The sequence below is a fragment of the Prionailurus viverrinus genome, chromosome B3 (assembly GCF_022837055.1).
Source record: "Prionailurus viverrinus isolate Anna chromosome B3, UM_Priviv_1.0, whole genome shotgun sequence".
Taxonomy (NCBI): domain Eukaryota; kingdom Metazoa; phylum Chordata; class Mammalia; order Carnivora; family Felidae; genus Prionailurus; species Prionailurus viverrinus.
This window is the reverse complement of record NC_062566.1, coordinates 48,229,667-48,254,172: the sequence shown is the minus strand read 5'-3', so window position 1 is coordinate 48,254,172 and position 24,506 is coordinate 48,229,667. Positions and strand designations below refer to the sequence as shown.

Here is a 24,506-nt window from a genome sequence, read left to right as displayed (position 1 = left end):
TTCACATCCCCAAATGGTTCTTAGCAATGTAACGAATTTACAATAAAACTGACTCTAATAATGAAAAAAATGGACTTTTCCCTCTGCCCTTCCATCCTCCCTTCCACAGGTGCTGAATCAAGGGCACTTCTCAATGACATCCTCCTGGCTGAACTCCATCCCAGAGCTTGCTTCCTGGGAAACCCAACCTATTGTAGAGTTGCCAGATAAACTCCAGGATGCCCAGTTAAAACTTAAATTGAGATAAAGAACAATCACAACATTTTTAGTGTAAGTATGTCCCAGGTATGGTACAGAATATATTTACAATTAAAACTTGTTTGTCTGAAATTCTAATTTGACTGGGAGTCTTGCAACCCTAAACAGATGTGGTCCTAAAAAGAAGCCACTGAGATCAGGTTTTGGAGCTGGATCATTCACCACCTGTTTACAATGAGGACCCCATTGCTGGTAGTAGATTGAGCACAATTAGCCTTTGGGACAATGCGATGGTCCATTTGTTAAGACTTTGGTGTTGAATGGTATACCAGTTGAAAGGAATACCTTAGCTAATGTTATGTATCAGATGTTTGAGAATTAGGGAGAAATAGGGACTAAAAAGGAAACAAAATCAGGAGGGAGGCTGTTGCTAAGCTTGATTGGCCCTCTGGAAAAAGATAAAATGCTGAAACCAATTAATTGCCAAGTGAAAGCTACGTGAGAAAGCCCAGGTAGGGCCTCCTTCGCAGCATACAAAGAGGCTCTGATCTCTTGCAGTAGAGAGCAGGAAAAAAAGAGGACCCGACCTTGGACTTGATCAGAGTTGCCAAGCTCAGAAGAAGGTGGAACTCACAGTCAGAGAAGTTCGCTGTACCAAGGTGAGGACCCAGACAGGGAAAGATTCGTAACCTGCTGTATGGGATGGGGATATCTAGGTTGGCTGCTTCCAAATTTTATTGTGTGTAGTATTTGTGGTCATTTGGAAACAGAGGAAATTCAGGGCAGGGTTACACTAAGTAAGCTTGTTGGCAATTTTTTTTCTGCCAAAGGTCTGATAATAATTTAGGCTTTGTAGGCCACACTGTCTCTGCTTAACTGTTTAACTCTGCTGTTGTAGCTAAAAACAATCCTAGACCACACATAAGTGAGGAAGCATGGCTATATTTCAAAAAAACTTTCTGGGCATTGAAATTTGAATTTTATAATTTTCAAGTGTCATAAAATGTTTTTCTTTTGACTCTCAACTATTTAAAAATGTAGAAAACCATTCTTAGCTTACAGATTGTACAAAAACAGGTGGTAGGCTTTATTTGACCTACAGTGCGGTTTGCTGACCCTTGGTGTGATACTGTGATTTAGAATTAGACATACATATTTGTTCTTTGTCCCCTTTTCTTACACAGAGCTCCTAAAACTATTGGAATTTCCTGTGATTAGAGCCATAAAAAATGTCTTTTATTGTTAATGAGGTGACTTTTGAAAAGCCCCTAAACAACCTAAGGATGGAGGCTGGTTGCCAGGGCACCCAAATATGTCATTAGAAGGTTGGGACTTTGAGTCCCACCCTGACCTCCAGGGAGAGGAGATGGGTTGGAGGTTAAATCAGTTGCCAGCGGCCAGTGATTTAATCAATCATGGCTGTGTAATAGAGCCTCCATTAAAAACCCAAAGGACTTAATGTATTTTCTGTATTTATGAGACTGTTCCTCTTTTTGTTTTATTGTAGTTGACACATGATGTTACATTATTTTCAGATGTACAACATAGTGGTTCGACAACTCTATTAAACTCACCACAAGTATAACTACCATCTGTCATCATAGAACGCTATTACAATATCATTGATTATATTCCCTATATTGTATTTTTTATCCCTGTGACTTACTCATTCCATAACTAGAAGCTTGTGTCTCCCACTCCCTTTGCCTCCTCCCCTCTGGCAACCACCAGTTTCTTCTCTGTACTTACATTCTATTTATGCTTTTTTTGTGTGCATTTTGTTTTTTCAATTCTACATATAAGTGAAATCATATTGTATTTGTCTTTGTCTGGCTTATTTTACTTATAATATCCTCTAGGTCCATCTATGTTGTCTCAAATAGCAAGAACTCATTCTTATGGCTGAGTAATAGTCCATTGTGTATATACACCACATCTTTCTTTACCCATTCATCTATCATTGGACACTTAGGTTGCTTCCATATCTTGGCTATTGTAAATAACACTGCAGTAAGCATAGGGATGTGTATATCTTTACAAATTAGTGTTTGTTTCCTTCAGGTAGATACCAAGAAGTTGAGTTACTGCATCATATGGTACTTCTGTTTTTAATTTTTTTAGGAAACTTCATACTGTTTTCCACAGTGGCTGCACCAGTTTACCTTCCCACCAACAGTACACGAGGGTTCCCTTGTCTCTACATCCTTGCCAACACATGTTGTTTCCGGTCTCTTTGATACTAGCCATTATATTCAACACCTGATGATGATTTAAAAAATGGACAAAAGACCTGAATAGACATTTTTCCAAAGAAGACATACAAATGGCCAACACATGAAAAGATGGTAAACATCACTAATTATCAGAGAAATACAAATCAAAACCACAATGAGGTGTTCCCTTGCAACAATCATTCTGCCTTTTAATGGAGGTATTTAAACAAGGAATTAGTGAACTACAGTCTGCTAGGTTACCTATTTTTGTAAATAATGTTTTATTAGAATGCAGCCACACTCATTTCTTTATGTATTGACTGACACTTTTTTTTTTTTTGTGCTACAACAGCAGAGTTATGTAATTGCTACAGAAACCTGCTGCAAACATAAAATAATTACTATTTAGCCCTTTAAGAAAAGGTTTGCTGACCCTTGGCTAGACCATTTACATTTAATGTAATTATTGTTATGGTTTACTTAAATCTATAATCTTGATATTGTCTCATCTGTTTTTCTTTTTCTGCTGTTTTTTGAACTGATTGAATTTTTTAATAACTCCACCTTATTTTCTTTCTGGGCTTTTGGTTATAATAAGTTGTTACAAACAACTTACTGTTGTTTTATTTTCCTTTAGAGTTTATCGTGTGTATTTTTATCAGTGTACCTGTACTTTTTTAGCATAAGAAACTTAGAACAATATATTTCCATTCTCTTCTCCTGGCCTTTGTGCTATTGTTCTTATGCATTTTACTTGTACATATGGTATGCAACCAGCAAGTATTAGTATTTTTGATTCAAGTAGACAGTCATCTTTTAAATATGTTTTAATAATGAAGAAAGAAGTCTATTCTTTGCCTATGTAGTTACCAGTGTTGGTGATTTGTGTTTCTTTGTGCAGATAGATCTCCATCTAGTATCATTCCTCTTTGGATTGAGGGACTGACTTCCTATACATGACTTTCACATTTCTTAGTGCAGATCTGCTGGTGATAAATTCATTTACCTTTTCTTTGTTGAAGTCTTTATTTCACATTCTTTTTGTGCTTCTTTTTTGGCAAGGCAATTAGGTCTCCCTTGCTTTTATCCCCAGTTTGAGCAATAATTGACCTATAACGTTCCTTAGTTTTAGGTGTACAACATAATTATAGGATATATGTAAAGTGAAAAAATTATCACACTAAGTTTAGCTAACATCTATCACCTTACATAAATTCTTTTCTTGTGATGGGAACTGTGTGTGTGTGTGTGTGTGTGTGTGTGTGTGTGTGATGAGAACTTTAAAAAGTCTACTCTTCTAGCAATCATCAATTATGCAATATGGTATTGTTAAATATAGACGTTATACATTCTATCCTCAGAACTTATATATTCTATAACTGGAAGCTGTTACCTTTACCTCACATTCATGTATTTCCCACTGACAAGCCCCCCCCCACCCCAACAAATAATCTATTCTCTATCTCCTTAAACTGGATTTTCTTAGATTCCACATGTAAGTGAGATCATAAGAATATCTTTCTCTGCCAGACTTAATTTCACTGAGCATAATGCCCTCAAGCATGAGCCTCAGGGTGAATGATCAAATAGGTTGTTTCCGAATTAGGCTGTCATTGTAATTATAGCTATGGCTACAATGAACATTTGGATGCAAACAGCTTTTTCAGATAGAGATTTCATTCCCTTTGGGTATATACCCAGACTGGAATATGGAATCATATGAAAGTTCAATTTTTAATAATTTGAACCTCCATAATACTCTCTATATCACCGTAGCAATTTATATTGCCAACAACAGTGAAAAGGAAATCCCTTTTTCTCATCCTTACCGATACTTGTTATCCCTTTGTTACATTTCTATTTGATGTTATCTCTTTGTTGTTTTAACAGGTGTGAAGTGCTGTCATTGTGGTTTAGATTTGCATCGCTCTAATTCATGATGTTGAGCCCCTTTTCACCTTCCTCCTGGCTACTCTGTTTTATTTGGGGGAAATGTCTATCTACTTGGTGCCCTTGGGCATTTTCTAATTGGATGGTTTCATTTCTTTCTACTGAGTCATATGCATTTGTTAGATGTTATGGATATCAACCCCGATCAGATATGATGTGTTAATGTTTGTTCTCCCATTCTGCAGCTTGCCTTTTCATTTCCTAATGGATTCCTTGGCTGGGTGGGAGCTTTTTAGTTTGGTGTAATCTCACTTGTTTGTTTTTGCTTTGGTTGCCTTTGCTTTGGGGGACAAATCAAAAAAATCATTGCCAAGATTTACATCAAAGAACTTACCTACTGTGTTTTCACCTAGGAGTTTTAGGATTTCAGGTCTCATGTTCATGTCTTTAACCCAATTCGAGTTGATTCTTTCATATATGGTGTAAGAGAGGAGTCCACTCTCATCCTTTTGCCTGTGGCTGTCTACTTTTCCCAGCAATTTATTGCAGAGACTATCTTCTTTCCATTGTTTACTCTTGACTCCTGGTCATAAGGTGGTCACAGATGAGTGGGTTTATTTCTAGGTTCCCTATTCTGTTCCTTTGTGTCCATTTTTATGCCAATACCATACTATTTTGATTTTTTTAATGTTTATTTATTTTTGAGAAAGAGAGAGAGCATGGGCAGGGGAGGGGCAGAGAGAGGAAGAGACACAGAATGTGAAGCAGGCTCCAGGCTCTGAGCTGTCAGCACAGAACCCAACGCGGCACTCAAACCCATGAACCGTGAGACCATGACCTGAGAAGTCGGACACTTAACCGACTGAGCCACCCAGGTGCCCCTTAATTGAGGTATAATGAAGAGCTAACATTAAACTAGCTTCAGGTGCCCAACATAATGGTTCAGTATTTGTATATATTGTGAAATGACCACCACACTAAGTCTAGTTAATATATATTGCCACAAATTGTTACTGTTATGCCCAGAATTTGTGATCCCCAAAGACCACTAGGGAGCCGAGTCCGATGCAAAAGCAAAGAGCCTTTATTCGAGCTAGCTCGAGCTCAATCCCCTACCTGCACCAACGCGTGAGATACCAGGGAAAGAGAGCGAGTTTCAAAAGGACAAAGGTTTTATTGGGGCCTGGGGGCAGTTGGTGAGTTAATGGCTATGGCCTCAGCCGATTGGCTGGGGAAGGGTCCTGGGGAAGGGTCCGAGTCCTGTTAGGCAGGTGAGGGGGGGTTTACTCAAGGGGAGGAGGTGTGGTCAAGGTGAAGGACACGGAACAAGATGGAGTTGGCTGGCGTAGGCCCGCCCTTTCATTACTAACGTGTTTTCTTGTGATGAGAACTTTTAAGATGTATTCTCTTAACTTTCAAATACACAGTACAGTATTAGTAATGGTAATTACTGTGCTGTATGTACATTACATCCCTGGACTTTTCGTTTTTCCTAAAGCTGGGAGTTGGTGCTTTTTAACCTTAGTCACCCACTCATCTACCTCCCACTTTTCCCTGCCTCTGGAAACCACCAAATATTTCTCTAGATCTATGAACTCAGTTTGGTTTTTGAGTTTGTTTCTTGGTTGTTATTTTTTTTTTTTTCTTGTTAAGATTCCACCAGTAAGTGAGATCAGTCTGATTCATTCCACTGGGCACAATATTCCCAAAGTCCATCTGTGTTGTTGCAAATAAGCCTTCTTGTTTATGTACACATGATCCCATTGTGTACATATATACCCCATTTTCTCTAACCATTCATCCACCTGTGGACACTTCTGTTGTTTCCATACCTTGCCTATTGTAAGTATGCTGCAGTAAGCATGGGGGTGCATGTGTCTTCTCAAGTTAGTGTTTTTATTTTCTTTGGATACTCAGAAGCAGAGTTGCAGGATCACATGGTAGTTCTATTTTTAATGTTTTGAGGAATCTCCATTCTGTCTTCCATAGTGGCTGTGTCAATTTACATTGTCACCAAGGGCATCCAAGGGCTCACCCTTCTCTACATCCTCACCAACACTAATGTCTTGGCTTCTTGATGATAGCCAGGTAGCAGTTGTGAGATATGTCATTGTGGTTTTGATTTGCATTTTGCTGATGAGGAGTGATATTGAGCATTTAACTCTTGGCCCTCCATATGACTTCTTTGGCAAATGTCTGTTGAGATCCTCTGCCCATATTTAATCACACTTTTGTTGCTATCTTTATATATTGTGGATATTCACCTCATCAGATACATGCTTTACAAATAGTTTCTCCACTTGTATATCTGGCCTTTTCAGTTTGTTGATAATGTCCTTAGTGTTACAGAAGCTTTTCAATTTGATGGAGTCCCACTTGTTTAGTTTTGCCTTTTCTGCCCTTGCTTTTGGTGTCACAACCAAAACCCATTGCCATAACCAGTGACTAGAACCTTAACCCCTGTGTTTTCATCTATGAGTTTTACAGTTTCTGGTCTCACTTTCAAGTCTTTAATGTACTCTCAGTAAATTTTTTTTTAACAACATACTGTAATTTTTTATTATCAACCATCTAAAGTCATAATGCCTCTAGATTAACACCAAGTGACCGAGTACTTTATTCCTGAAAAAGGTTTTGGAAAAGCTTCCCTCTGTGCAGTTGATTTGGCTGAATTTTTTCTTTAACCATTTTAATTCCAGTATAATGAACATAGTGTTATATTTCAGGTATATAATATAGTGATTCAAAATTGTATACATTACTCAGTGCTCATCAAGATAAGTGTACTTTTAATCCCCTTCATCTATTTCACCTATCCTCTCCCCCACCTCCCCTCTGGTAACCACCAACTCTATATATTTAAGAACCTAAGTGGGGGAGGATCTTGTCCTCCTTTTTTTGGATCATTTGTTTTGTTAAATTCCACATACGAATAAAATCTTAGGGTATTTACTGTCTTTCTGTGACTTATTTCACTTAGCATAATACCCTCTAGATTCATCCATGTTATTGGAAATGGAAAGATTTCATTTTTTTTGTGACTAATATTCCTGTGTGTGTGTGTGTGTGTACCAATCTTCTTTGCCCATTCAGCTCTTGATGGACACCTGTGTTGCTTTCTGTAATTTGGTTATTATAAATAATGCTACAATAACATAGGGGTGCATATACCCTTTTGAATTAGCATTTTTGTATTCTTTGGGTAAATACCCCGGAGTGGAATTACTGGGTCTTATGGTCATTCTGTTTTTAATTTTCGAGGAACATCCATTGTGTTTTCCACAGAAGCTGTACCAGTTTGCATTCCTACCAATGGTGTGTAAGGGTTCCTTTTTTTCCAAATCCTTGTCAACATTTGTTGTTTCTTGTGTTTTCAATTTTATCCATTCTGATAGCTGTGAGGTGATATCTCATTGTACTTTTGATTTGTATTTCCTTGATGATTAGTGATGTTGAGCATCTTTTCATGTGTCTGTTGGCCATCTAGATAGCTGGAGAAATGTCTGTTCTTGTCTCTGCCCATTTTTTAATTATTTGTTTTTTGGGTGTTGAGTTGTAGGAGGTCTTCGTATATTTGGATACAAACCCTTTATTAGATATGTCATTTGCAAATATCTTCTCATTCAGTAGGTTCCCTTTTTTTGTTGATCATTTCCTTTGCTGTACAGCAGCTTTTTATTTTGATGAGGTCCCAATAGTTTATTTTTGCTTTTGTTTCCCCCACCTCTGGAGACCAATCTAGAAAAATGTTACTATGTCCAATGTCAGAGAAACTACTTCCTATGCTCTCTTCTAGAGTATTTAGGTCTCACATTTACATCTTTAATCCCTGTCAAGCTTATTTTTATGTATAGTGTAAGAAAGTGATCCAGTTTCATTATTTTGCAGTGGCTGTCAAGTTTTCCCAACACATTTGTTGAAGAGACTTTGTGTTGCATATTGTTATCGCCTTTGTCATAGGTTAACCAAATACTCATGGATTTATTTCTGTGCCCTCTATTCTGTTCCAACAGTATATGCATCTTTTTTTGTGTCAGTACCACACTGGTTTGCTACAGCTCTCTGGTATATCTTGAAATCTGGAATTATGATACCTCCAGCTTTGCTCTTCTTTTTCAAGACTTGTTTAGCTATTTGGGTGTGCGTGTGTGTATGTGTGTGTGTGGTTCCAAACAAATTTTATAATTATTTCTTCTAGTTCTTTGAAAAATACTATTGGTATTTTGATAAGAATTGCACTGAATCTGTAGATTGCTTTGAGCAGTATGAGCATTTTAATAATATTTGTCCTTCCAATCCATGAGCACAGACTAGCTTTCCATTTGTTTATCTTCACTCTATATGCGTTTCTGTATCCAGAAACGCATATAAAGAAAGAATTAGAAACCATGACTGAGATTAACTCTAGTTTTGTAAAACCGGTTCAATATTCAAAAATCAATTAATGTAATCTACCCTATCAATAGGCTAAAGAAGAAAAATCAATCAATAGGTGCAGAAAATGCTTCAAGATTTACTATAAAGTTAATCAAGACAGTATGGTACTGGCAAAAGAAGAGACAAATAGATCGGTAGGACAGAGTCCAGAAGTGGGTCTACAAGATGCAGTCAACTAACCTTTGACAATTCAGTAGAGAAAGGTTAGTCTTTCCAGCAAATAGTGGCAGCCACTGAGAAGTCTGAAGCTCAGTTCAGACTGACTGAATCAGCTGGTCCTATGTTAGAACAGACAAAAATGGAGGGGATGCAACATGCTCAGGTTACTGGGTACTAAATTGTGGGAAGCGTATGTATAGATGTGCGGTTTCTGCCCAATTTGCGTTTCTGTGTACTCAGACGTCCACCTTCTCCACACAGCACTGCTCCTGACTTGGCTCCTTCACCAGTGTCCTCACCAAACTCCGCATGTAATTCAATAAACGAGAGAAGGTACAGTGAAGTTAGTTCTTACCCCACTAAATGCCATTGCTGAGTGCTGTCTGGCTCATTTCCTAGAATGGCTTCTGCTCTAGAAAGTACTCAGTAAATATCTGTGCATAAATGAACTGCCTAGTAGCTTACAAACTCTATTGAAATATTTGATCAAATTTAAAATGATCTCAAGTAGTTAAAAATATTAAAGAATTCCAGACCAAACTAAGGTAAAACTCTAACAAATAACATTTATTTTTCTTTTACATATGTATTTCACAGCCTGAACATCACATTGTCTTCAGAGAAAGGTGCTTTTATGCCATTAAATTTTACTATTTACCACACAGGCATTTAACATTCTCATTAACATGATGAGACAATTTGCTGGTAAACATTTAAACACACAGACATTGGTTTCAGTATCTCAAGAACATTTTTTGGTCATAACCAAGGAGGTACATCAAAATAGGACACTGGCTAATAATTTATAAGCAAATAATATTTAACTCTGCATAGTTTATACAATAGGCTGTGGTAATAAATAATATCACCAATCTCATCAACTATTAACTGGCCACAAAAAGCCTAACATTCATTCAAATTATGATATGAAATGCTCTATTGGTGTAGTTTCAACATAGCCTTAAATGTTGTGGGGGTTTAACCCTGAAAGAAAAAGTACTAAACTGGTATGTTAGGTCAACTACAAATATGTCATGGTCACAAGTATTACATTCCTAACATGAAGGCAAATATTTAAATAGAAAAACGAGCAGTCCAAAAAATGTGAGTGTGCAAATTGTGAGGAAAACATTGCATTTAAATTTGCACTCATTTGCAAGTTACAGTACTAGCTCAGTATAAACACTAACAGGAAAAATAATCAGCAAAGAATGGAAATGACCTCTCTCAGCAGAGAACTAGTCACTGCACACTGCTCCACAGCTCAGAAAGTGTTTCTGGTGATCTAGACTTTCTAACACCTTGTGACTATCCTTCATTCAATGCAGGAGCTGCAGGCATGCTTTCATCAGTGGGAAGACAAGAAAGGAAAACCTGAATCAGCAACATTTCTTTCCTCAATTTGGTATGAAGGTCCTTCCTGTTGTTGTAAATTACTAATATGCTAACTTCTAACCTCAGATGTTTTCTGAATCAGGTTTGCTAAATGCTGTAAAGAATAGCTACCCTTCGTACAACACTAGGTTTTTTGTTTTTAAGTATGTCAGCATGATGACAAGGTACATGCACAGTCATTCTACCAACCTGTATGGGCAACACTCAGCTTGATCAGTTCCCAATTCTACAGAGATTCTCTGTATTGTTTTCAAGGTGTTAACAGCTGCTTGGAAAGCAGAAATACCTATTAATTACTAGAGTATTTTTTAACTGAAGTGTTTATAAAAATAAAGCCCCAATCTTTAAGTCTATAGAATGTCAAGAATTCTGTTAGGGATGTTAAAAGCATTGGGCAAAACCCTTGTTTTGAGCGTGCCATCTGCCCCACAGGAGAAGATCCGGTTGCCAGGGATGATGTCAATCTGCATGACCCCAGCCCCAAGGTTTCTGAATATGGACTGCTTCGCATGCTCATTTTTGAATGAATGAATCAGGCCATGGCCTGTCAATCTCCAAACCTAGTTGAGAAGAAAGTGAAAACACAAAGTGTAAGTCTTTAAAAAAACAGAAAGAGACCAAAAGCAGAAACATGCCCTTCATTTCTGTTGCCCTGAACTGGCCCAACTTCCCAGTACCCACCCCACCTTCCTAAAGGCTTACCTGATTGATGCCATTCGCGTGATTCATTTACTATTGTTACATTTCACTGTCTCTTCTTCACATCCTCTTATAGTTTCATATTAACCACATATACCTCCATTTCTAATTCAATTAAATATTTAAGCGAATTAGATACATTGCTAATGTCAAGGGAAGCCCTGGGGCATTATAAGTAGAACCTTACCATCTCCCTTTTCAGAAACCTCACCTCAACTATACACAACAGAGTAAGGTACTAGGAGGCAGAAGAGGGGAGACAGGAGGTCCTGAGGAGCCAAAATAATGTTACAAAAAATTCTATGTACTAACAACTCTTAATTCAAAACAGAGTTCTTTAAAGCTTCTTAAGCTAGAAAGAACCACATAGTACTAAGGGAGGAAGGGTGTCAAGAGGCCTTCACTATCTCACAAAGCCTTACTTTACGCCCACATTTCAAAGAGTGCAGTGGGGTCATTTTTTCCCCAGTCTTCACAGCAGATACAGATAACACTTAGCATGTTCCAACTTTTTATACTGACTCACTTTTATGTTCCCTTCTGCTGAGCCTGTAGTGAAATACTCCTCACAGGGAGCCAGGGCCAGAGCCTTAATAGCGGAGTCATGCGCCTGGAACGTGTGAAGTAGCTGTCTTTGCCTGATGTCAAAAATGCAGACATAGCCTTTCCGACCACCGGAGATGAGGAGCTGCTGTTTTGGCGCGTACTGAAGTACGGTGGCACCATGATCATGGCATGTGAAACCTGAAGAAGAAAAATACTGAGTCTTTCCCAAATAATCTTGCAATTCTGGTAATGTTTGAATGCACATTTAAATAATACAGAAATTACCAATTTTTAATTTCAATTTGTGTAATCATGATCCAAGTGTTAAAAAAAGATTCCAAGCACTGACAGAAAAAACATCCTTACCCATAATCTCAATATGAAAACACCTGCAGAAAGCTTAAACCTTAAGCCCACACTAAGTTACGCTGCCTTGTAAGAAGCCTATAGCAGCCAAAGTGCAGAGGAGACCAAGCTTCCCAATGACACACTGAGCCACCACATTAATCCCCACCACAATGACTATTTACACTATCCTAGTTCCTGCCCATACAGCTTGTATGGTAAGTAACAAACTCAACTACAGCAGTGTGAAAATGACCAGCTATAGGGAAAGAGTTACCTTTCCCAGCATTCTCTGCATTTTAATATAACTAAAGCCTTCTACCAATATGGGGCAAATCTTTAAGAGCTATTAATTATTCACAGAAAAAAACTGCCATCAAAACTGAGAAATAACTATATTTTCAGAATGTGTATCAGTATGTATAATACAAGACTGAGAAATCTTTCTGTAAAAGAATCCATCTAGCTTTGTTTAACCCAAATGTATTGGAGCATGGAGCCTTCTTTCAACAGAAAGAAAAGGGTATCTTTTCCAATTGGAAAAACTGCCTTAAAAGAAATAGTATTAAAAAAACTTTTTGGGGCGCCTGGGTGGCGCAGTCGGTTAAGCGTCCGACTTCAGCCAGGTCACGATCTTGCGGTCCTTGAGTTCGAGCCCCGCGTCGGGCTCTGGGCTGATGGCTCAGAGCCTGGAGCCTGTTTCCGATTCTATGTCTCCCTCTCTCTCTGCCCCTCCCCCGTTCATGCTCTGTCTCTCTCTGTCCCAAAAATAAATAAAAAACGTTGAAAAAAAAAAACTTTTTAAATGCTTATTTATCTTGAAAGAGAGTGAGGAATGGGCAGAGAGAAAGAGGGAGAGACAGATTCCCAAGCAGGCTCCACACTCAGCATGAAGCCCAATGCAGGGCTCCATCTTATGACCCTGAGGTCATGGCCTGAGCTGAAATCAAGAGTTGGATGCTTAATTGACTGAACCACCCAGGCACCCCAAAGGAATATTTAAATAGCACTGTTTATATTTCTTGTTCTTACTTTATTGTTAGGTAATTCTTTAGCATATCTCCTTTCTATTGAGCTCAAATACTTTGCAACTAATTCTTAAAAAGCCTCGTTAGCAGAACCAATCTTCATATTTTGAAATGTAAAAAAACGCTATTCTATGCTAGTTGGATCTTTACCTCAGCAAGATAGCCACTCATTTACATCCTTGAATAAACACTCACTGGCTAGAATAAAAACAGGAAAGCATTCCTTCATAGGGTATTAAAAATCATAGATCTTAACTCACTTACCATGAATGAGGCTGTTTCCAGGTGATACCAATGTGTCCCAGAGGCATACATTTCTTATAGAGAGAAAACAATAATTTTTGAGGTGTTGTTATTGTCTTCAAGTCAAATATTTTTACATATTGCATCTTACTATCTTTTTTGTTCACTTGGATTTATAAAGCAATGATTCTCAAGTAGGATCAGGATAAAAGCTGGGGATGTAGCTCTTGTAAGAGTTTATCCTGTTCAAACCACACAGTTGTGTCTCACAAGGCCCCACCTGTCTCTGCCATCTCATCCCTCAAGCCCATCTCTTTTCCATTACCACTCCAGGGAAACGGAGACATGATTTCCTGAGGAGAGGGGATGCTTCTGTACCCCCAGGGGTAACCACCACAGGGAAATGAGGTATTTACTCATGGAAGTATCACCAATGAACATGCTGTCAGGTCAAAAAAAGTACAGAGTATGGTGGCTACAGTGTCTCAAGAAGCTGACAATTAATAGCGCAAAAAAAAAAAAAAACTTTAACATAATTACATATACTTGTTGATAACCTACATTGTTTTTCTCTTTTTGGTAAGGAAAACTACTAAGAATTATGTAACCAAGTTTTTTATCCAGAGGTGCAAAAACTCCTAAGTAAAAAAATCCATACTTGGTAGCAAGAATACCTTTCTGCTTAAAAATGTGATTATTTATGCTTCTGTCAACCTACCTGTTATCATTGGACTGTCCAGATGTGGCAACTAGACTTGAAGAGGTAATAAATGCAAAGTCGCTTGTGGCTTTACTGTGGCACTGCCAATTCTATGAAAAATAAAGTGCAAATGATGTTACCTAAAAATCCAGTAAAATCTGGTACAGCACAAACACAGAGTTCTGCTAGCAGTATATGCATGCACAAAAAACAGGTTTTAAAAATCTAGAATAAAGTGATAAGCAGATTAGCTATTATTGGCGTATTCTTCACTAATATCCAGTGATACTTTAAAACTGGAAGAGTTGGTAATAATATGCAAGTAAAGGTTGTTTTTATAGATTATCTAACAAAGTAATAGGATGAACTTAACCAAGCCATTTAACAATTTTTGCTAATGATCTCAAATACATTTAATAAACTTTACATAATAATATAAATCATAATAAACAACAATAGCCCAAAGAGGGACACTCCCACCTGCCCATCTAGTCTTAAACTACACTGTGAGGAACTCAAGTCAAATTAACTTCATAACTTAAATGCAAGCATCCATCTTCCTTACCATCTCTGTGCTCCCTGCCCTCATCTTCCCTTCCCTGTGAAGATTTTAGCAGTAATAAAAACAAGGTCAAATGTCCTGCAAATAATCTATAGCCTTAAGGCTGCCCAAAACCGCTCTTAAGGATGTTCCAGTATGTGGGAAACCATTTACTGAGCCAAGGCGTGACTTTTCTTGTTGGATCAGGTGAATGAATAGAAACCTGGAGGTGAAGACTCAGGAGGGTGTCCAGGTATTTTAAAAAACATTCTTCTGTTTGGAATGATCATGATATAGATGTGAGTGAAGGTAAGAGGACAGATTCAAGAACACTTTCGTTTCTGTAAAAACTTTATGACAGTCTACAGGGCACTAATTTAAGAGAAATATCTTGTCTCATATACATAATTAAGAACACACATATATAGTCTAGAAAAGAAAATTAACATATATGAAGTTGTGCAGAAGAAGTTCTGTGCAGGATAGCATTACCCTCCAGCCTTCCTACCCCAACTGAGCCCCCACCAAGTGAAGATAGGCTTATCTACATCATCAAATGTTTTAATATGATTTGGATTAATGAGTGAAGTGGCCCATTGGGATTGGTTAATTTATAATGTAGTAAGAAAAATTCTGGAGCAAACTAGAATACATGAAACCTGTCAGAATTGGGTAGTGATTCACTTTAGGTACTATATTAAAAATATATCAAGAAAGGGTGTGCCTGGGTGGCTCAGTCGGTGGGGTGTCCAATTGGCTCAGGTCATGATCTCACAGTTCGTGGGTTTGAGCCCTGCGTTGGGCTCTGTGCTGACAGCCCAGAGCCTGGATCCTGCTTTGGATTCTGTGTCTCCCTCTCTCTGCCCCTTTTCCACTTGTGCTCGCTCGCTCTCTCTCAAAAATAAACACTTAAAATTTTTTTTTTAAATCTATCAAGAAGGTAAGAGTTTTCAAAAAAGTAGAAACACTTATAGGGAAGCCTCTCAACATTTTCAAATACAGTGGTCATCCTTCAAGTTCTGAAAAGGAAGCTTTTTTGCTTTTTAGTCATTTCGGTCTAAAACTAGGGCAAATAATGGGTGCTGTGCTGCTGGGCAGAGGTGTCCCTTTTTCAACAGACCCAATGAGTGAATCTCCAATGAGATTTAGTGTCTTAAACAGACACTTGATAAATAAGCAGCTTCTGGACGTGCTCTGGGAATGCTGAGTGATACTTACCATGTAAGGTTTAGGATTTGATGCAGTTTGGTTTACTTGCCAGATACTCAGAAAACCCTCTCCATCTGCAACACCACACTGTAAGAATGGCACAAATATTAAACACAGCTTCTTATAACCATATCGAAGGCAAAATCATTGATTGAGAGTCACTGAAATCTCACTTAACATTCTGCCTGCACCTATTTCTATAGTGTAGGTCCCAGGAAAGCTAAGCACTAAAAATACCCTGAGACCTTTAAGTGCTCTTCCATACCTATTTTTTTGTTTTCCTTTAGTAAGAAACTGGAAGATTTCAGGTGCTTTTATTAGGTACCACCAACACACTCAACAGAAATAGAGTTCTTTACCTTCACAGAGTATTTAATATCTTTAGGTAGATGATTGATCCATAAAACAACCTGAAGATCTGTGCTTTACTGGGAGCCAAGGGGGCATATAAACAGACACCAATAAACCATCTGCCTAGCTTAAACCCAGGGTCACTGAACTGGTTTTTAGATGTAGTTTTACTAAACATCTCCTCATAAATACCTTTTTCAGATGAAGTGTGCAGTAACCCCCACCCCACCCCCAAACCAACCTTGTTGCCTTGTGAATTAAAATATAATCTGGTAACTCTTGCATTGCCAGCTTGGCGGAAACAGACAAGTTGCTGAGGTCGTGTCCATTCAAACATTCGTACACTGCCATCCTGAGCGCCTGTAAGATCTAAAACACAAAAGGAAAAGCAGAAAATAAAAAATGAAAAAGCTAAAGAGTTCCAATATTTTCCATTCTATAAATGAACTTCAAAATGACAGAGGCCATTTATAATCCTTTGGATCATAAATAAAATACTTACAGTACTGATGGACTGGGTGGGACGTCATTCTCTTAACATTATGGAGATTCCTTTTCATAAGCTTTAAAAGAAGATAAAAAACCAAATTCATTTAGTGCATTGCAGAAGAGAGGGGAAGGCCAACTCTAATTCTCATAGCCTTTATTCTCTTACAACTGGAATATTACTAACATATACCCTGTTGTGGGTGTTCTGAACCACTGAACACATGATACCTGTCTGAAGGCTGCAGCAGCAGTCTCGTACTGGCACAGCCCTGGCCCGTATGGACCATGTGGGTACCAAGCGGCTTCATCTAGAATAAAGGGAAGAGACTCTCCTCCAGGTGCTCTCCCTGAGGACAATCAGGAGTCTCTCCAGACTCGTCAGAATAGAACATGAGAATGGGATCCCTTCAACCACAGTGGCTAACAACAATGTTATAGATGCATTTTTCAAATAGAGTAGACACAACTCCTCTTTGTCTCTGCTTTACCACTTTGCACCTCTCAGTTTGCCCATCTATACAATGGGAGATAATACTGTCACCTACCACCTAGGGTTGTTGTGAGGAAAAGCATGCTCCTGACAGAAAGTCACAGTATGTTAGCTAACTAACATTATTAGTTATGGGGTGCTAACTAGTCATTGCCCTCGTCTTGAGGATCGTTCCTGAGTCAGAGTGACTTCCACTTATTCTGGAGTGAGTCCACACCCAGAAACCACACTGAATCGTAAGTAACATACCACACTAGCTCCCGTGCTCGTCTGCCCACTGCCCAGCCACGGCAGAGAGGAAGGTGGGTGCACCTGACTTGCTGAATAGGATGTGGCACTGGGCTGGTAAAGAGTTGTAGTGGAACCACGGTAATCAATATCATCTGAACTGTGAACAACATGCGTGTGTTACTACGAAGTGTTCTTTTAACACACATTCCAATTACACAGCTTCTTATGTATCCACAGGACAGTCTTTACTTTTTAAAAAATGAATAAATATCCATAAGGAAAACTTAGATATAGTTTCTAATCAGAGGCAATTTTAGTATCCGTTAACTTTTCCCCTTGAGACAAAATATTTTACTGCACACAAGATGGAACAAATGTTTTCTCTGAAGAATTTAACACAAATATTATTTTTATCATGTATAGAAAAAGATTATAAGGTCTCTTCAAATATAGATATCCCATGTATCAAACTCATACATTTTAAAGAAATCTGAGTTTAAAGGCTTCTTCAAGTACTGGTAATAATCACATAAAAATGTTACAGTAATTTTTATGATGGACTATATCATATTACATGGTTACATCAACTCTGACAGTATGATACTGAGACCTAGTAATATTATATCCTAAGAAAACAGAACCCTACAGAACAAGGAGAGAGGTGATGATGGCACCATTCCCAAGCACATAAAATGTCCAAGAGTGTGGAGAAAAGCAAGAGGGAAGGCGAATGTGGAGGAGAAACCCCAAAATAGGAAAGTGTTGCAAAACACTCTTGGTGCAGTATCCACAGCGTTACTGAAAAATGAACTTGTCTACATCTTCATCTGTAAAAAAGGTATGCCTGTAAGGTGATAATCAAGAAGGAATGATGAAATTTACCACTAAATGTGACCTATCAATCAGTCTTATTAACATATTGGTATATTCTGCTTTTTGTTTTAATTATCCAAACCAACTGAATTCGCTGAATACTGTGTAATTCCTGACATTTCTTTGTTAGGGTTAAATGTCAATGTTGTAGTTATTGGCATTAGGCTTTGGTGTTGGGGATTATTCTGAGTCAAACACTATGAATAGTTCCGTGTGGAATGGCAGAAGTATGAGTAATCTGTTCACTGATTTAAGAAGAGCCTTTCATTGGCACCTAAACCAATTTTATTGGTTTCCTACCTAAATAAAGAGATATATATACTTTTCAAGATAATTCAAATCTGCATAACCATTTAATGGGTTCTTTTTTAAGAATACTACGTTTAAAATGGACTACACAAGGCAGACTAACCTTTTGGATTCTCTGTCATATTCTTCTCCAATCCATATATATGACTGACAGGCCAGCAGAGAAGTAACATCAAGTTCTTGTACATCATGTGTTGAAGCCAAGACAATTTCGTTACAGTTTGCCTATAAAGCAAAGGCAGAGTCAATAATTTAAGTGACTTCACTAAAATAATGGCACAATCTTTACAATGACTAAAGATTTTACCTTATTAATGGAAAATGCCATGATCATATCTGATTCCTTATGAATGATTTTCGCCTTTCCACCCGGATAGCCCAGATCAGCTTCAACCTGCAAAACGTTACCGGCAGTTAGTTGTTGTGTAGCTCCATGCGAGACACACACACATTCCACAGAATTAAAAGAAGGATAAGAAGAAAGTGTAGCAGCAGCAGAAGCAAGAAAAAAGGTACCAGTAATTTTAGTATGTTGAGAATTAACTTTGGAATTAGCTTAAATTCTGATGTCCTGTAATCATCCTGACTATAAAGATTTCCATTATGATGACAGGATACTAACTGTCATGAAAGATAACTAGTAAGTTTTTATTAGTATTTGTAACAGCAACGTGCCGGGTGCATCTCTTCCAAAAGTGTGCGGACACTGTAGTAAAAATTTGTATGCAGTAAGAGGCACAGGGTGGAAGAAAAAGACAGTAAGACAAACAAGTCACGTAAGAAATTAAACATTTTAAAAGAGAGTAATAAGACAGGAAGAAGGACACGTTGGGAAGAACAGTTAGAAAGGGATGAAGGAGACTGATGAGAGGAAGGTGCACTGGCTTAGGGTCAAAGGTGACAGAAGGAAAGAAGATGCAGGATCAAGGAGGAAAGATAAGATAACCATGTGTTTAAGAACAGGCTGGAAAAGGGGACAGAAGTGAAGATGGAACAGGAAGAAGGAAAGAGAAGAACCAATGCTTAGGAAGAGCAAGTCAGACATGGTGGAGTGTTTCCTAACCTACACCACTGAGATGTATGGGAGCAACGCGTATTTCGATTAGCTGGCTAGCCAACGGGTTAGTATTAGAGATGAAGGTTAGCTCCTCGAAATTTAAGAATGAGCTAAAAATACAAGAGCGTGGAACACTACCTTGCTGTGGCAATCCTCTGCTACGCAGTTTTGTCTGACCTGTTCCACACGTTCTTCTACAGACTAAGTAACACCACACCGTCACAAACACAAAACACATGCATGAAATGAAATTATAAAGAGAATGAAAAATTTCAAACTGAAGTGGTCACTCCATAACTTAAAGATGGTAATTTGTAAACTTCCCTTTTAAAAGCACAAAATCAAGAAAGAAAAACTAAGTAAAATGTGATGTCATCAGATGAACATAATACAAAGCAAAACAGGCAAAATTAATGTGCCTATTACATACACAAAAGCTGTCTCAAAATAAAAATTAGTTATTTGTATGCCAGTTATGTAACTTAAAGCTCTAATTTAAACTGCGGTGTCTAAAAAATAAAACCTGCTTGTATGAGAAAATGCACTGCACAGATTCCTAGCCTAGTTTATTTCAAATACCAATTAACACTATTTCTAAACACAGATTCAAAGTACTGATAATTATTTCACTCTTACTCATAAGAAATATATCCATGAAGGGGTAGTAAAGGACTGAAATTCACATCAGCTGTTCACTATAAACGATATTTTCTCCTTACAAGTAAATAGATGTTTGATAAAATGGCGCACAAGAAAGAAATCACACAAAGAGCTTACTCCTGGTTGATGACAGGGTCATCAAGGATGGCTACAGTCAGAATAATAGTTCTGCTCTTCTGTGGAAACCTCTGAAGGTTTGATCATAGCAATACACCCCTCCTAATATCTCTTCAAGTGATTGCTTCACTTTCAACCAAAAGGGCCAAATTCTCTGTGCACGCCTTCAGCGACTGCCTAGGGATGCTACAGAGGAACAATGACAGAACGGTAACTATGTGCAAGGCCCACTCAACAAAAGCCAAACCGCTGAACAACCTGTTTGCCTTTAATCATAAATAGCGGACTTTGCAACATTTACTGATTTCACAAAAACTGTCTTGTGGAATATTCTTCTTTAACATATTCAATGAGTAAAAATATCTTATAAATATACCTAAAATTTCAGCATTTCTCAGGAGAATTTTCTAAGTAATTTTTTAAAATGAGCCAACATTTTAGAATTTTTAGGATGTTTTTCAATTTGACTAATTAATCAATTCACTGAATTTACCAAATTTATGAGTACTACAATGCTACTTAATAATTTAAAAAGATAATCCACTCTTACTGAATGGATAATTTTGACAAATGTTCCGTATTTCTGAGCTTAGTGACCAGTTTTTATTTTATCTTAACAGCTTTAACACTTTTTTTCAATTTTTTCCTTACTCAAAACAAATTTTCAGTAGATCTGTGCTATTCAAAACAGTAGCCATTAACCATATGTGACCATTTAAACAAAATTAAGTCACACTGGCTACTTTTTTTTTAAGTGTATTTACCTATTTTGAGAGAGAAAGAGAGAGAGAGAGCATGCACGGAGAGGAGAGCAAGACAGAGAGGGGGAGAGAGGGAGAGGGAGAGAGAGAGAGAGAGAGAGAGAGAGAGAGAATCCCAAGAAGGCTCTATGCTGTCAGTGTAGACCCCAACACAGGGCTCGAACGCACAAACTGTGAGATCATGACCTGAGCCAAAATCAAGAGTTGGATGCCTAACCAACTGAGCCACCCAGACGCCCATACTAGGTACATTTCAAGTGTTCAGTAACTGTATGTGCCTAATAACTACTGTATTGTATACAAAAGATATAGATTTCCATTATCACAGAAAGTTCTATTGGACAGCACTGAACAAGATAGTAATTCCACACAACAATTTGAAATCCAAAAGGTACAAAAGGGTACATGATAAAAATTCTTCCTCCCAACCAAACTCCTACCATGTACTTCCCATCCTTGAAGCCAACCAATGCTTACAGAGCATTTTAAGAAATTTCACCTCGCTGTTCATGGAGACCCTCTGCTTGTAGAAAATCTGAAGAGAACACACAGTATATGGGGCTGCTGATACCAACCACACAGAGACTGAGGGATATAAAGGAGAGACTAAGGGGCAGAAGGAGGGAGAGGCTTAGTTACAGAAGAAGGAAACCTAAGAGAACAGATCCTGAAGACAAGACTGAGGGTTCAAGCAACCTAGACACCTCATTTCCCACAACTCTTGAGGCTCTGACAATCCAACCAAACCATGCTACAAACCTTCTAAATAATTAAACATATTCCATTTTCAAGGAATCATTACATTTAATAATTAGAAGAACTAAACACTCAAAAAACTGATCCTTTAATATACTGGCTTTCTGTGAATAACAGAGTCCTAATTGAGCAGGTATCTTTTATGTTAAATCTATTTCTTAGTTTATGAAATTTGGATAAAGCATCACTACAGGAAATACTGTCAACAGTCAACTAAATGAAAGAGAATGAAATCTGTGATTTCCCTAACAAACCCTAACAAATGGAGATGTGGTTCTCTATTTTACCTTGGAAAACAGAGCCATATTAACTGTCCCTCTCAGTTTTCAATTTTCTAAGTGAAATATAATTCATTGTTCTGTTCTCATAGATTTTGTTTGCCAAATCTTTAATCTAATCTGACACTCTACTCTGTACACTCTCTATGCTGCCCATTATCTCATGAAGTAGCCACAAGGACTGATATGCTCATGTAACAGATCTGTGCCCTCCTCTTTTATAAGAGATATTTTTAAGTTCTAAAGTACCAGTCTCCCAAATTCCTGATTCTTCTTGAACCCTGTATGACATTAAATTACTAATTCACAATCAGCTTAAAAATCACTGTGCAGTGCCGAACTTCTGCATCACTTTGTAAAAGCAAACTTCCTTCATCACATATTCATATTTCTGTAGTTTATACTCTTTCATAAAAATTATCCTGAATTCGTTTCCAAATTTTATCCTGTTCATTTCTAAATGCTAAATAAACAAAATACTTTTAAAGGGCTATGTTAGATTTCCTGTTAAATGATTCAAAGAATCATAACAGAGAGTACACTCATTTATATATTAAATCACCCAAATAATCCATCACAATATTTATTATTTGTAAAAGCCCAACGGAAAGCCTTGCAAAGAAGTACCAACTTTCACTTGGTTATACATGATTTACCAAGGGACCTATGTTGTCTCATTGTTATAAAATGAAAAGTCTAAGATTTTATCTTATAGAAGAAATTCACTATAGTCAGGTAAACTATTACCCATAATGTATGAAAGATAATTAGGCTGCAACCAAAAAGTAAATCATTAAAAAAGTTAAAACTAAACAAAAATTACAAAACATTTTTTTTTCCAAAATACCTCACTCTGCTTTCTTTTCTTAGTGAAGATATATCTAATAAATGTCTCTTGAAGGACTTCTTGTTTCACAAGGAAATGCCAGAGTCTTTTGACTGGAAGTGCAGAAGAATCCCGGGACCTATTAAAAAAAAGGAATACATCTTATTTAATTCTGTAGAAAATGTGCTTCATATCTGCAGAAACTTTAAAAAAAAAACCTCCATTATCTATTGCAAAGAAGATACATCATTAAGTTCAGCAAAGTTTTATAATTTTTTTTCCTTTAATTTTTAGTTCTTCTAAAAATACTCCTTTATCTGGCAATTAATTCTCTAATTGCATGGTTCTCTGAATGAACAGGTTGAGCTGAGAGTCAAAAGAAGCTATTATTCTCTTTTTAAATTATATTGTAGGTTGGTTCTGTTGGTTACATAACATCACCAATGAATATAAAGTCACAGAGTTCATTTTTAACAACCCCCCCCCAAAGCTAAAAAGCCTGTTTTTTCAAGTTTATCAGTGATACTCTTAATCACAGGACAGGTGCCTCACAAAAAGTATGCTGCTTATCCAAAGGACAGACAGGAGGGCAGGTAGAAGACCAAAACATCAATAAAAAACCTTAATATATCTACTATTAAATTATTGCCAAAATGTAAGTAGCACCTTGTTTGTATATGTAGATTATTATCCCAAAATATTTCTGTATGAATTCTTAAAATGGCAAAAATATAATAAATGCTTTTTCCTGATTAAAAAAGTAATACATCTATTCAATTATTGGTCATCCTGGGAAAAATGTTTTCTATCCAGATTATTCTAATGTTTTCCTTCACATATATTGCTAGAAATAGAACTGTAGGTTCAAAGTTATGAATGTTTTTACAAAAACATAATATAAGCATATTTTGCCAAACTACCTTCCAGAAAAGTTAAACCAGGCTACATTTTCATGGGCATTATAAGCATCCTTACTTGAATGGAGTATTTTCAGGTTCTAGCATTGCTTTATTTCGAAGAATAGCTGGTCCGGCTCCTACTGAAAGGTCAGTTGGGTAAGTGTTGATATAGTTAGGTGGTGGACCTTCAAACTGATCCATTTTCTCTTGCAATATCTGTTCCCAGTTCTCCAAGTTTTTAATGACAGCAATACCTAATGGTGATGTTACAGGCAATTCTAAAAGAGGACAGAAATGCCAACTTGTTTTCATAAAAATGTTGATCATCATCCACATATTTAAAAACTCTGAAATTTTTGGAGCCAAAACCTCTGAAAATACAAATAAACCTGAAAATGTTGATCTAATACTATTTGAATTCTTAGTGCTTTTAACAAAACAGAAGGCCAGCTCTCTAAATTGAGCAAGAAAATGTCTAGCTTCTCCAGTCTGATTTCCTGCTTTTTCTTTCAACCCTCTGGGTAAACAGTGGTGCTTGCTATGAATTAAAACCATAGACTGGAGCCTAAAGTACACAAGATCTCATCAAATCTCCAATTTTTAGTACCAAACGCTCTTTTATGTAGATTTCTATGAAGAGAAACTTGATGCTAATATATTTAAGAACATTAATTACCTACCAGAGAATTCCAATCCAGCAATGGGAAAGAAATTCTTGACGTTGTGAAGTACTAGCTTAACCATTGTCAAATGCAGAAGAGCCCAGCTGTTCAAGGGAAACAAACAAACAAAAAGTTCTCCTTCAC

The 24,506-nt window shown here is 37.3% G+C and overlaps 1 protein-coding gene across 4 annotated transcripts in view; it reads right to left on the bottom strand.

Annotated features, from left to right (window-relative positions):
* Positions 1–9,438: 9,438 nt before the first annotated feature.
* DMXL2 (Dmx like 2) overlaps positions 9,439–24,506 on the bottom strand; it is a 159,294-nt gene continuing 144,226 nt past the window's right edge. For 2 of the 4 annotated variants that reach the window (XM_047862500.1, XM_047862501.1), the window contains exons 31-44: positions 24,381–24,466; positions 23,777–23,978; positions 22,823–22,940; positions 19,542–19,604; positions 18,654–18,740; positions 18,450–18,571; positions 17,183–17,321; positions 16,457–16,517; positions 16,196–16,323; positions 15,613–15,690; positions 13,872–13,963; positions 13,175–13,227; positions 11,518–11,735; positions 9,439–10,852 (exon numbers count right to left, since the gene is read on the bottom strand). In XM_047862500.1, the coding sequence (XP_047718456.1) occupies positions 10,643–10,852; positions 11,518–11,735; positions 13,175–13,227; positions 13,872–13,963; positions 15,613–15,690; positions 16,196–16,323; positions 16,457–16,517; positions 17,183–17,321; positions 18,450–18,571; positions 18,654–18,740; positions 19,542–19,604; positions 22,823–22,940; positions 23,777–23,978; positions 24,381–24,466 (1,657 nt within the window). In that variant the 3' untranslated portion in view covers positions 9,439–10,642. The other 2 variants (XR_007152953.1, XM_047862502.1) reach the window with 2 other exon arrangements.